Source organism: Sceloporus occidentalis, unplaced genomic scaffold, assembly GCF_023333645.1.
Source record: "Sceloporus occidentalis isolate IW3139 unplaced genomic scaffold, rSceOcc1.0.p SCAF_4, whole genome shotgun sequence".
Classification (NCBI taxonomy): domain Eukaryota; kingdom Metazoa; phylum Chordata; class Lepidosauria; order Squamata; family Phrynosomatidae; genus Sceloporus; species Sceloporus occidentalis.
This window is the reverse complement of record NW_028316984.1, coordinates 97,651,436-97,665,970: the sequence shown is the minus strand read 5'-3', so window position 1 is coordinate 97,665,970 and position 14,535 is coordinate 97,651,436. Positions and strand designations below refer to the sequence as shown.

Genomic DNA, 14,535 nt, shown 5'->3' with positions numbered 1-14,535 from the left:
GTTGTAAAAATGTTTGACTACAGATTATTAAAAAAAAAAAAGAATCACAGAATCCTAGAATTAAAAGAGACCACAAGGGCAGTCCAGTCCACCCCCTTGCCATGCAGGAATACACAGTCACCCAACTAGCCTCTCATGGTGATGAAACAGATGCTGTTGTGATTTTATTATATATTTTATTCTACAGTGACATATAAATTATATATATATATATGTGAAAAAGTAACAAAATAACAACAGCAAAAACAACAACTAACTATAGTGTGGTCAGAACTCTCTGGGGAGAAATGAACACCATCATCTCTGTACAAGTGTGCTAAGTTTGCACATATGCCTGAACGGGAAATGGGGGTACCGCCTTTCCAGCATAGAATGTCATGGTTAGCATGGCATCCTACAATCTTAGTTGAAAATGAGTGATAACCAGGCATGCAGGTCTATATATAGGCATGCCTGAAATCCTGTGTGAACTTGCAAGATTTGCTACTCAGCAAGGACTGGGAGCGACCGTGCTGGCCCATGTGGGTTTGGTGCAGTGTGGCACTGGAGATGAGCCTTCTGAAAATGATACTAGGCAAAACTACCAGGAGGTAGAAAAAGCTAAGTTTCACTGTTTGAAAATTAACTGGACCTTGAGCTTGTTTGGAGGTTCTAGCAGGGGAGCGCAGCTATCGTATACCCTTGACCGAAGAGTGGTATACTCTTTCTATCTGGGATGGTCGTCCTCTTTGGAGCGGTGAGGGAGGAAGGGAACACCCGCCTAGCCAGCCAGATCAGCCGAATCAACCCTGGCGATCAATGGGGTGAAAGATGTCGCAGCCAGATCACCCTTACATCTTAATTAACTGACATCTCAGAAACTAGAGTGTCCAAAGAAGCTTTTAGTCAAAATTCTGGAGAGACAAAGCCATAACTACAGTGCTGGGAGGAATTACAAAGCAGCAGAAAGTGGCATTTCATTTCATTCAACTTGGACTTTGATTCCTTGAAGGCTCTTTTAAATGACTGCTGCTATGAAGCATTTGTAAAACAAGGTGCCAGAAGCAGCTGGCACTGCTGTTGCTTAAAAAAACTAAAGGCAAATAGTTTATCACAATGACTTTTATTGAGCGTTTATATGCCCGCTGGGATCAACCTCCTATCATGTTCTTGACCTGTCCAGAAATTCAGATTCTGAGGACATTTGCCCTCCCAGTTCTACTTAGTGACAACTGCTTTCCTTATATTCATATGGTACATATTTGAAACTGGAATGTCCTTCATGGCCTTGCCTCAGACTTTGCCCCTTCTTAGCTCTGAGCACACAGTTGCCTCAGATTATTCTGCTGCTTCAATTTCCTTTGGCTACCTAGTTATATATTATTTAGCAATAGCTAGGAAGAGAGAGCAAGAGCCAGAATGTTGTTTCAAGTGTTGGACTAGGACTTCAGGAGACCAAGGTTCAAATCCCTGGATTACCTTGGACAAGTTACAGCCTCTCAGCCTTAGACAAATGCAATGGCAGATTTTCTCTGAATAAATCTTGACAAGGAAATCCTATGAGAGGGTCATCATACTCTGGAGTCAGCTTGAAAGCTCAAAAAAGAACAGGGAAGGAAAGATGTTCCCTGGCAGCTCAGGCGTGAGCACTGTATAAAATCAGAGTTGCAAGAGTGTAAGGTCAAAACAAGAATAATAAACACTTACCCAAAATTTGTGGCCATGATGCCACCAAGGGAAGATCCAACGATTATTCCTACTCCAAAACAGAGCCCAAGTTTTCCTAGAGCATCAGCACGTTTGGCAGGAGTGGTCAAATCTGTTATGACCATCTGAGCACCTGCAAAGACAATGGAAAACAACTGGTTCTCATTTCAGTATGGGGAGAAAGATGTGTATTTCCTCTATTAAAATAGGATAATTACTAGTTCATGAGCTTATTCAAAATTCTTGAGTGCAAATCATTAGAGACCATAAATATGACTTCTTTTCATTTGGCCACAAGTACAGTTTGGCAAAGCAAAATGTTTATGTCCTGACATCCAGGGTTTGGCTTACTGGGGGGGAGGGGGGTTGGTAGGAAGGAGCAACTTTTAGTGATGTGTTGAAAGTAGAAGGCCCTTTCAAGGAGCAGTGCCCTCCTTGAAAGGAGGTAAGCCTGCCCACACCAATTTTCTCATCACTTGCTGGAAATTAATTACCGATCTCCCTCTGTTCTTGTGGTCTTCGGATCTGCATCCCTCACTTATGCGTGACCGATTAACATAGGGAGAATGAATGGGGTGTGTGATTGTAGCACGCACACCCGTGTGCCCACACTTATATTCAAACCAATGGGGCTTGAATATAGCTGAAACTCAGTTTTCGCAAAGGGGTCTGGAATGGATCCCCCATGAAAAAGGAGGGGTGACTGTATAATGATTTTATTCAAATAGTTGTTCAGAAGGTGAGGCAGACAGTGGTTTAACAGCAGTGTTGTAGCAGAACCAGGGCTTTCAGGGTTGAAGAGCTGAGACTTTTTGATTCGAAGGAATGATTGTGTCATCTGTCACTAACATTGCTGCCTTCCCCCACTTTTCCTGTTCTCAGTGACCACCTCTAGTCTTCACAGTAACTGGTGAAGGGATGATTTTCTCAACAGCAACAAATTGTTTTGAGCTGTTATTGTTTTCATGCAAACTATTTGGCCATGGCCTGATCTGGAACTTCTCCAAGTGGAGGTGAAAATCGCTAGAACTGATTTGTTGACATAGTTCAACCCGGATACCTGCATTTCCGCACTTTCCTTGAAGGCTTTCCTACAAGGACCACGATGAGCATATAACCATTATTAATTACCAGCACACCACTGTTCAGTGATAGGAGGTAGAGAGGTATTTATCTGCTGCTGTCATGCTGTTGGTATTATTTTGTTACATTTTAAACTGGGGATTCTATGCAATTCTATGGTAATTATCTGTACAGTTTTGTGATTTCTGAAAGATGTTCTGAAGGCTTGTTTGGACACACAGATGGAGAATACAAGGTTGCAATCTTAGTCTGAAATCCTATATCAGTTAATGAATTAAGTAACCTCTCTGGTCCGACCCTCGCTCCAATTCTGACACTCACCTGCATGCCAATCACCTGCAGAATGGACTTCCTTTTCCTCATGCAGCTGATGCCCAGTAAAGTAGGTGGGTAGGGGAAGTTACAGTTGTGACAATGATTAAGGACTTAATCATACAAGCCTTGGCCTCACCTCAGTCTCGCCACAATCACAATATTAAAAAAGAATGAAAAGATACCAGTTTTGGCACTTTTATTACTATATCTCTCTTTAGTGCAACAGAGCTTTTAGTGCCATTGAGGATCCCTGCACACTCACTTCTTCATTCTCCCATGATTTCACCTCCCTGTTCTGTGCCCTACATAGGGATGCCATATCCCGCCTGGGGGTGGGACATTCCCGTTTTTTACCCCCTGGACGGTCCCGTCCCGTTTTTGCCCCTCCCCTGGGTTTGCCCCAGGTTGAGTTGGTCCCTGCCGCTGCCATTGTGGCTACCGCCGCCGCAGCAGCAGCAGCCACTCTGCAGGTATTGCTGCCGACTGCCAGTCTGCCACCAATATGGCCACTCTTGTAGCTGCTTCTGCTGCAGCTTTTGCAGCCCTCTGGCATTTTGCGCCCTGGGCTGCATGGCCTCTGCAAGCTCTTGCGTGGGCGCACGCAGGGCTGAGCAGGGGCTCCTGCTCTTCAGGCTGGCTGGCCAATAGCTAGACAGCCTGCCCCTGCTGCAGGAGCCTGTGAAAGCTAGCAGGGGGTGGGGCTGTTCCAGCTCCATTCTCCCATTGGCCAGCCAGCCTCCAGAGGAGGAGCTTCTTTTCCTTCCCACGCGGGCCCAAGGCATGGAGAGGGCTTTACCGGCAAGGTACTTCCTCTTCTTTTTTCCTCCTCCTCTTCGTTTCCCCCCCCTCTTTCTCTTGTTCTTTCTCCTCCTCCTCCTCCTATTCTTTTTCTTCTCTTCCTCTTTCTCCCCCTCCTCCCCCTCCTCTTTTTATCTTTTTTCCTATTCTTCTTCTTTCTCCTCCTTTCCTCCTTTCTCCTTCCTTTCTTTTTTCTCCTCCTCCCCCCTTCCGTCTCTGCTGCTACTGCTGTTGCTGTTGTTGGGGGAGGCACCAGGCAAAAGGGAGCCCAGGAGGGAGGGAGCGATGGGAGTGGCACCATCACGTTGCATCCACACTGGAGAAATAACCCAATTTGACTGGCAATGCTTTAACTCTTTTCTGACTCAAGGCTGTGGAATTCTGGGAGCTGGAGTGTGCTGTGGGGACCAGAACCCAAGCCCTGACTCTTTTACAGCTCAAGGCTGTGGAATTCTGGGAGCTGGAGTGTGCTGTGGGGACCAGAACTCAAGGCCTTCATCACTTTTAACAGTGATAGTGATGATGATGAAGATGGTGATATTGATATCAGCCAGCTTCTGAGGCATGCGCTCACTGTTTGTTTGTAAGCCTCTGAAATATGCAAGAGGCAATGTTAAATAAAGCCAAGTTCAATGCCCAAATGTGTGTCCTGTGTGTCTTGGAATGGAGGGGGGTGGTTTGGGCAGAAAGGGAAGTACATTTCTGCCATCTTTCTAGGAATAATGCCCAAATGTCCTCCATTTTGATCATGCCTAAGAAACATGCATTTACATTAACACATTTTTAAAAATCATCCAATTTTTTCGCGTGTCCTCCATTTTTAAAAGTGTGTCCTACATTTGAAAATGTTGTCCTACATTTGTCCTCCATTTGTCCCGGTTTGTAGGTCCTGACTTATGGCAACCCTAGCCCTACACAGTATGCCTTTCTTTGATTTTTTAAAAAAATTATTTGTGTTTGCATTTGTAACTCAATTCCAGAGTCATTTTTCTAGCGAGGGGAGCTGGTTCCCCCACCCCCGTGCCTGCCAAAGAAGAAATGTCAGTCTTATGAGAAGAGACTTGCATTTCTTTTTTGGCAGGAGGGAAGAGAAGCCACTTCCCTCTCCTCCTGTGCCTTCCAAAGAAGAAATGATATTCTCCTTGTGATGAGAGACCCACAGAGAAGAAAATAAAACAAAGTTTTTTTTCTTAAAAAACACCCTGCTCAGGAATGGGGGGCGGGAGTGGAGGAGACACTGACACCACATATGCAATTGGGTAGTTCCCAATACCGGAATTGCCACATGAAGAAGTTATCGCACTTGAGGACAGTGCTATAGCAGTGTGTTTGGGACTTTATTGATGGTTGTTCCCCATCAGTGAAAAAGGAAGCTCTAATAGCAAAGCAGCATTGAAACAGCCACAACACTGTGCAATAAGTATTGCCAAAGGAGCTATTTTTTAATAGTATATTTAAAGCCCTGTGTGATGAAATCCAAAGCAGTGATTGCGAATATGAAACAGTTACTTAGATTTACTCATCCATAACTTAACTAAGTAGCTGATACAGTATTCTGGCCTTATACATTTAGACATAGGAGTAAGTTCTGTTTAATTTAATAGGCCTTACCTTGATTACATCACCACAAAATAGAAATAAGACAGCAAAAATCAACCTAGACCAGCTTTCCCCCAGTCAGTTCCTCACAGATGTTTTGCAGTATAACTCCCACTGCTGACCATCAGCCATGTTATCTGTGACTGATGGGGGCTATAGTTAGATGAATCTAGAGGACAACAAGTTGGGGGAAAGCATGTCTAGATTATCTCATCTCCTAGCTTGGTGATTAACTCCTCCTGAAGTCACTTTGACTCATTCCTATCATACACAACATCAAACAAGATGAGTCCATTTTCCACATAATTAGATGGCAGATGTAAAGGACATTTTATATAAATAGTTTTATAGTTTGACTCTAAGAACCAGAACATTTGCATAGTCTAGCACTATTACCTGGTAGTCCATGCATAAAGATGGATGGAAATCTGGAAAGAAAGAGCATCGGGACGCTGGTGGACAGAGAGAGAAGGAAGAAGCACAAAGCTCCAGCTAGATATGAAAGAGTTAAGGCAGCCCTGGTTCCAAACTGGTCTGCAAATCTGGCAAAAGAAAGGAGCAGATTATTCAGAGACTGAATTGGTTGTTGTGTTGTAACAGTTTAATAATAATAATAATAATAATAACAATAATAGAACTACAAAGCTGGTAAACTTGTCCTGGATTTCCTAGAAATCCTAGAGACACACTGATCAATCAAACAAACAGTTTCATTTATATACCACTTCATACTGAACTAACAGTGTTTAAGCAGTTTACAACTGTAAGCTAATTGCCCCCAACAATCTGGATAGTCATTTTAGCGACCTTGGAAGGATGCAAGCCTGAGTCGAGCTTGAGCCCCCTTGGCTAGGATTGAACTCTCAACCTTACGGTTTTGATTGTGTGGCTGCAGTACAGGCATTTAACCACTGCGCCACTAGGGCTTCTGCAGGCTCCTACAGGCATCCTACAGATCTGCACCACCAGATCTTATTGAACATTCATCAGACAGTCAAATGACTAAGCAGCACCAATCAAATGTAGACTATTGAAAGGATCCTAAATGCATGTTTTCTTTGCCTTTTTAGAAATTAGTACCGTATGTCATTTTAGCTGGCCAAAATGATTCTCTCTTTTCCAAAGACAGTCCCATCTGGGGAGTAAGACCCCATGACGTTCCTTTATGGGGGAAGTGGGGCACCTTCTGCACTACTATCAATTTGTAAACAAAAACAGTTGTTGGTAAATAGACAAACATAATTACAAGCTGACTCTGTTAATAGTGCATGAGTATCCCCTGTATTTCATTATACCTCATATTCAGAGGTCAGTCTGTCACATAGAGCACATATATGTAGCACATAACTGAAAGAAACAGATAAATTTTCTTGGAAGAGTTAAAGGACACAGTTTGGTTGTTAAGTTTCAACTTAGAATGCAATTCAGCCATAGCTAAGCTTTTTACACACCCATTTACTTCAAAGTAAAATTACGTGTGTGATTAGATACATGCAATTAAACTAAAATGCACCAAACAGTGATATTTTTATTGGCCAACCAAAGTGCACAATATACATGTTGCAAGCCTTCAAAACTTCATTGGCTTAATCTGGCAAGGTGTTATAAACCAACAGGAGGTGGAAAAATGAAGATGTTAATCTATGGTGCAGTACAGACCGCCATTAAGTGCGTACCAGCGCCAGTTCTAGGGTTAGGGAGCACGCGGCAACTGCATGCTCCCTAAATCTAGTTCTCTGTGGCCCAGAAAAACTCTGGATTGGGGTCGCATGGCTGTCAGTGAGGGGCCAGCCCTTTGGGGCGGTCTGTACCTCACCCTAGACCTGTATTTTGCTGTCTTTGTTCTCAGTTCAGATATGGAGGGGCATTTCTTGTAGGCAGGAACCTGCTCCTTCTGGCCATGTGGCAACTGGGAGGTTCTCAAAGTCCAGGAAATTTAACATCCATTTGCAACACAAATAAGATGCTTCCTTTGCAATCCAATATGTCTCCATCCTTTGTGAGGCCTCAGGCCTCTTTGTAGGCAGAGGAAATTGGATTTCTCAAGAAGCCTTCATGCTTCTGCATCAGGAAAGCTTTAGGTGATGTTGAGGTACAACATGCCAACCCAGTCCAAATTTAAGAAGAAAAAAATGATTTACTTTTGTTGGAGGTTGAAACCTCAAACAGGAAGGCCCCAGTCCATTGGTTAACTTTTAGGACCCCCCTTTTGCAGCTATAATGCAATATCTTAAAATCCAGAAAACATCCAGGGGTAACTGTGTTGGCCATTTAGCAAATCCAATCAAAAATCCAGCAAATAGTGATGCTTTTAAATTGCTTAAGTTTGGCTGGATCATGCCTTTTATTAATTGCCCTCTGTTTCTTCATAACTGTCACTATTAAGTACCAAGAAGAATGTAGCCTTTTAAGCACTAATTTAAAGCTGGTGAAATTCTAATGGCTGGCCTAAAAAAGTATGAATTCTCATGATACAGCTGCGTTTTTCCCCAGGGTTTCCCACTCCTCACTTGTCTCCCCAGCATCTACTCATTCTGTTTTTTTTTGTGGTATGCAAAGGGCTCTTGTAGCATCTTTGAGACTGAGTGAAAGAAGTTGTAGCATAAGCTTTTGTAGATTTGATGTATTTCCTCAGACGTTCTTTTGGGGGGATTGTTTGGATCTATATTAGGGCTGTTCAAAGATTTGATATGCTGAGATGGTACTATGGTCTGAAGGGTAAATCTTCTCCTTTTTGAGAAAAAAATTAATTAAAAAAAGAATTATAGAGTAATAGAGTAACACTGTCTTATTGCTGGTGTTCTATAGTGCTAATATAGTGGGTATAAAATGTTATAACTCATGCCAGGATTTGCCAAAAAATAGTCCAGGACAAGAGAAATGTTATTTCGATATTACAGACATCTCTGAAGACTACAGAAACAAATACGGTGGCCTTCTGACACATCTGAATGGACATCACGGATATCATTCTTGCCTGCAGCCATTACTCTTGAAAAATGAGATTTGTAGTCTTCTTATGTGGAGTCAAACTCATAACATTTTGCCCAGATCCATCATAGAGATACAAGAAATACAAGAAATACAAACATTGTTCTCACATTGTCTCTCCATCCTATCCTTTCCTTAAATTCTTTCCTGACTTCTTGTAACTGCTGCTTGTGTGAATGTCTTTAAATGTGGTTCCTGCTCTCACTAAAGACGAGGGGAAAGCAGAAAGCTTTAGAAATAGTGACTATACATTCCAATAGGTTTTTCTGTTATATGGTAGGAAGGAATCTTTTATTCCTTTTCTGTGAGGCAAGGAAATTCAGATGGCTGCTTAAATTATTTTCTTGAACAAACAAATTAAAGGTATTATTAATTTAAAATAATTCTGCCATTCCATAGGAATCATAAGAATATTTTTGTTATATTTACCTCCCAAATATGGGACCTCCTAGAAGTTGAAGAATACCAAAGAGTGTTTGCAAGTAGCCAAATCCAACTGCATCCAAACCAAGGCTTGTTGCTAAATACTAAAGCAGGGTGGGAAATAAAAAAGTTGCACATTAGTTGCATTTCTCAGTGACAGAGACGCTAACAATAAATCCTATGATTTTAATGGAGACATCATTAAAATCATAGGATTTATTGTTAGCGTCTCTGTCACTGTTATCTAAAGAAGAGCATCCTCAGTTTAGGGCACAAGTTGTGGCCTTCCAGATACTGCTGGACAACAACTCCCATTATCCATAACCAGCATAGTTAATGTTGATGGATAATGCAAGTTGCAGGCCAACAATTTCTGGAAAGTCCCAATTTGCCCATTTCTGCTCCATGGCTTAACCGTGTCATGTTTTAATTCTTATACGATCGTTTTCCCCACCATCCACTTAGTTAAATCAAGCAGTGTCAACTATTCAATCAATTGTTCCAATAAGAAATAAAGCTGAAAAATAAGTGAGAGTCCTAACAGCAATGGTTGTGAGAATTTCCTGTTTTCAATCAAAACCTACACCATATAGTCAAGCATTGATCCTTGATGGTTATTCAATTTATTTAATTAATAAATATTCTGCCTTTCTCCTGGCATAGGACCCACAGTGGCTTAAAATAATTTTAAACAATCTAAAACCATTTTTTACAAAAGAAAAAAAATCACAAAACAATTTAAAAAACAATTCTGTTTAAAAAGCACATGGTTAAAAACAGTTTAAATACATTTACAGTTCAGCCTCTGTATCCACAGATTCTTTATCCACATATTCAAGCATCCACAGCTTGAAAATGTTTTAAAAGTATGAATTTCAAAAACAAACTTTAGTTTTGCCATATTATATGAGACACCATTTTACTATCCATTGTACTGAATGGGACTTAAACATCCACAGATTTTGGTATCCAAGGGTATCTCTCCTGGAACCAAACTCCTGCAAATATCAAGGTCCCATTGTAAAATATCATTTAAAAGATAAAAGCACAGCATATTACTTTCAAAATACCCTTCTGCTACATGATTTAAGAATCAGCGGAGGCGGCAGCAACCCCAGGGCGCGGCGAGAGCGGCGGAGGAAGCCAGGAACGCCGGGAGGGAGGCCTCAAAAAACCCCTCCCCACCGCACTCACCAGCAGCGGAGGCGGCAGCAACCCCAGGACACGGCGGAAGAAGAGGAAAAGATTCTTTATCCACATATTCAAGCATCCACAGCTTGAAAATGTTTTAAAAGTATGAATTTCAAAAACAAACTTTAGTTTTGCCATATTATATGAGACACCATTTTACTATCCATTGTACTGAATGGGACTTAAACATCCACAGATTTTGGTATCCAAGGGTATCCCTCCTGGAACCAAACTCCTGCAAATATCAAGGTCCCATTGTAAAATATCATTTAAAAGATAAAAGCACAGCATATCACTTTCAAAATACCCTTCTGCTACATGATTTAAGAATCAGAGGAATGCCTAAATAAAAACGTCTTTGCCTGCTGATAGAAAGAGAGCAGGAAGGGAGCCAACCAGAACTTTTGGGGAAGGTAATTCAGGCTATTAGCCCAAGGTAATAGTCTGGAGTAGGGTTGGCATAATTCTCTTCCATAAAACTGGGACAAAAGTATACAGGACCAGACTGGGGAGATTATTGATAAAAAGCTTTTTTAAAACATCACCTTTTGACATTTTATTGCATAATTCAATAAAGTTTCTTGCCAAACCTCCAAAATTGGTATTTGTATTGTCACCCCGAAATGAATTATTGACCCCTGCTCCACACTCTTCTTCTCATTAGTCCTCTTCTGAATCTGTGGACCTTCTAACCATGCCAGCCATCATTCTTTCCCCCTCCTTGCCACCACAAAACCTCAACAAGATTTCAAACCTCTTCCCAGCCCATCAGCCTCAACAATTTTCTTCCTCCTAATCCTCTTCTCAGTGATTATTCACACTGAAAATGATTCAGGATGAATCTGGGTTAAATCTCTGTTGTTCACATGCATCCTGAATGCACTCGATTATGTTGGTGAGGACCCCCCCCCCCCAAAAAAAAAAATCTGGAATAACTGATATTGGGTTTCCTCCCAGGTTTTTAAAAAAGATCCACATCATTGGTAGTGTGAACAACCAATGTGAATAGACTTTAATAGACCCAGGATAGAACACTACATACCCAAAAGGGGGTTCCAAATGCATTTGCATCCTCAACTCCATCTTTATTTGAACGGTTTCATGTGTGAGCAACCAAACTTGTGGAGATGTGTGTCAATGCAGTTACGAAGTGTGAATAACAAACCCTGAATGTGTGTGTGAGATGATTTGTATTGTCGCATTAAAAAAATGATGTCTGAATGACCACTGAGTCTCTGTTCCTTCTAACCCAGCCAACCATCACCCTTTCCCCTTCCTTGCCATTCCTTACCCTCCTTGAGAGATAGGAAGGTAAAGGAGAGAAGCAGAGAAGCTTGCTGCTACCCAGTGAGGCTGAGAACTCCAGGAAGAAATGGGATGGGGATGGTCTGTGTAGCCCCAAGCATATATGTAAATATATTTTGTGGTCAGGGACCCCCAAGACTCAGTAGTAACTGAGCTGGTTTTAATTTGGTTTCCTTCCTGTTGCCACTCAGCTGACGATCAAAAATATTTTCCTCCTTTAAAAAAAAAAAAGGCTGGCAGGCTTTTCACAATTGACTGGTTGTTGAGGAAGGGGCTTGTTACTAGTTGGGTGCTGTTTTTTTTTAAAAAAAGATTTCTTTTTAAATTGTGCTTTAAATTGTATTGAGTTGTTTTAATTTAATTCTATTTTATCTTTGGTTTTGATTTGTGTGTTTTTTATTCATTATTACAAAAACTGCCTTCAGTGCCAATTTTAGAAGAAAGGCAGAATATAGATCCAATAAACAAACATATCAAATCATAAATTATCATTCTTCCAAATCCAAATATCCCTGCGCTTTGACCCTGTGAATGCTGACTGCTGTCCCCAAAATGTTCATTGCAGTTCAGACAGTTTGGAAGTGAACTTCTTAAAGAGTCTCTAAAACCCTTTCTGCTCCTACCCAGTGGGGAAGGAAGGAAGGAAGGCTCGCAAGGGGCTGGGAGAATATGAGGGACCACTTGGAAATGAAGTTCCATCACGCTGCCTAGCCCTAGGCTCAAACAGCCTAGCACACACCCAGAGGTCTTCCTGGGCTTGATGTCTCCCGTCAAGGCTGGCCTCCTTTCCTTTTCTCTCCTTTCCTACCTTTTGATCTCCAGCTCTGTCATGCCTGCATAGTACCACCCAGAGCCTTCAACATGGAAAAGTCTTCCTTCAGGGCCAATCTTCTCATGTGGTTTCCTGTATCACTGCCTCTGCTGCCATAGTCACTGCCTATGGCCTATGGAATCCAGGATTTCTTGTTTCAACCAGCCTAGCCAGCTGTGACATTTTTAGTCCCTCCAAATTGGGATATTCCTGGCTTTCTGGGACAAATGGCAATCCTACCTGGAAGCAGCCATTAAGATGGCTCTCTTCCACATCCCAGCAGATGGGACTCAGAATGTGGTGAAGCCTCCTCTAAAGATCTTAAAATTAATTTCCCCCTTGCTACCTGCTTATTGTTTTTCTTCTCCCGCTTGCTCCAATTTGTACAATGGATAATCCAGCAGGATATTTAAAGGTTTCACTTTTCATGTGTTTAGACTAAACATGTACAAACAGTTGCACAGGAATTTACAAGAGAATGTAGACAAGCAAAAAAAAAATGTTTTGCTTTTTTTATTTCTGCAAGGGAAGATAAATTATAAATTGCTTTGGTCTACCACTGCCAACTTGCTCTCATTATAAGGAGAAGTGCTTATTTCAGACAGCTACATTTCTATGGAGTAGCATTTGTGGAGAGGGAGGACCATCAAAGTGATCCCCATTTAGATGCATGGAACAACATGCCTCCTTTTCAAAGGCTAGTTTACCAGCCCCACGAAGGAGTAAAAGTTCATACTCACTGGTACAATCCCAATCTGCATGAACATGCAGCTCAGGTCCACGGCTGTAATCAGGTACATAACTTGGATCACCCATTGCGTTGAGGTCATATTTACTGTTCTGTCCTGATCACTTTTTTCCAAAGGCTCTTCTCTCACTTTCACTCTTTGTTGTGCTGTTTCAGAAAGAGCTGCTGCCTTCATGCTGCACAGGAGAAGCTGTCCAACACAACTGCTTTCACCAGAGGAATGAAAGTCAAAATGAACTTTCACCTAGGGAGGAAACCACATTTTTTAATATGTAAGAAGTAAACAGTTGTATGCAGCATGTTTGCTGAGTCACCATCAAACTAGCCTTTTGTAACTAGCATTTTTGTGTTGACAACTGCCAGGATGGCCATTTTGACACTATCTGCTCTTAGAAAAAACTGTCTAGTTTGTGTATATTGTGCACTGGAATTACTGATGTGTTCAGTAGGATTGCTGCCATGCAGCATAATCCTATGCATGTTCTTTAAGAAGGAAGTCTCACTGCAGTATGTACTGCCCAGTGTAGTGTATATGGTTAGTATTGCAGTCTTAGAGAATCTACTTTTGGACTATACTTCCCAGAATCCTCTAGCCAGTGTAATCACAAGCCATGTTGGCTGGGAGAGTGTGGGAATTGTAATTCCCAAGCCTTTTGATGTGCTATTACAATGTATGCCAGAGGGCTCGGCAGGTAGTCTAGAAATTAATGCACAGTGAGTTTTTAACAGAGTACACTGTACATCTGATTATCTTCTGGTATTCATCTTCTTTCTTCAAAAAACAGAGAGTGCAAGTCAAAAATTAAACTGGTTGTTGATATCCTGTTAGGATGAGATAGTTCTGGCACCCAAAGTACAGTAAACTTCCCAGTACTCAAATGTCGTGCAAATGAATTACAAAACGAATATGTGAAAGCAACATTGAGCTTGATGATTACAATGTCACTGAAAAAAGTGTTTACGTACAACCTAATAGTTGACGACAGCATAGGGTTCTGCTGAACATAAAGGGCTCTTCTCTGTTTGTACTTGCTGTCAAAGAGTTGTGAAAGGAAAGGAAGACCAAACTTCCTGGTTTGTACTTCACAGGGACCGTGTGCAAATTGTCAACAGTATGTGGAAAAGTAAGACTGAACACAAGAGTCCAGAACAGTGAAGAAACACCTATTCATTCCTGACTGAAAGAGCCCACATTTTGCAAATTTCAGCATACAGTTTTGTTCAGAGCTTGGAAAAGTTTTCTTTTTCAATTACAACTCGCAGTCCTTCTTTGTAGTTTCTGGCAACTGTAGTTCAAAAGCCCCTGTTATTGCCACAAAATAGGACTACCCTTCTTGCTCTTATCATTGGTTTGTTTGTTCTCTGGGGCTGCACCTGCACTGCAGAAATAATGCAATTTGACCCTGCTTTAACTGCCCTAGCTGAAGGCTATGGAAATCTGGGATTTTGTGATCTTATGAGATATTTAGCTTTCTCTATCAGAGAGCTCTGGTGCCACAACAAACTGTAATTCCAGGTGGGACCTGACCAAAGCAGCAGAATATAGTGGCACTATTACTTCTCTTGATCTAGACACTATACTTTT

The 14,535-nt window shown here is 41.6% G+C and overlaps 1 protein-coding gene across 1 annotated transcript in view; it reads right to left on the bottom strand.

Moving 5' to 3' along the window:
• SLC67A1 (solute carrier family 67 member 1) overlaps window positions 1–13,125 on the bottom strand; it is a 95,436-nt gene extending 82,311 nt beyond the window's left edge. The window contains exons 1-4 of the mRNA XM_089521006.1: window positions 12,943–13,125; window positions 8,902–8,999; window positions 5,878–6,023; window positions 1,687–1,819 (exon numbers count right to left, since the gene is read on the bottom strand). Of these exons, the coding sequence (XP_089377132.1) occupies window positions 1,687–1,819; window positions 5,878–6,023; window positions 8,902–8,999; window positions 12,943–13,125 (560 nt within the window). The remainder of the gene's footprint in view (window positions 1–1,686; window positions 1,820–5,877; window positions 6,024–8,901; window positions 9,000–12,942) is intronic.
• Between the last annotated feature and the right edge of the window lie 1,410 nt (window positions 13,126–14,535).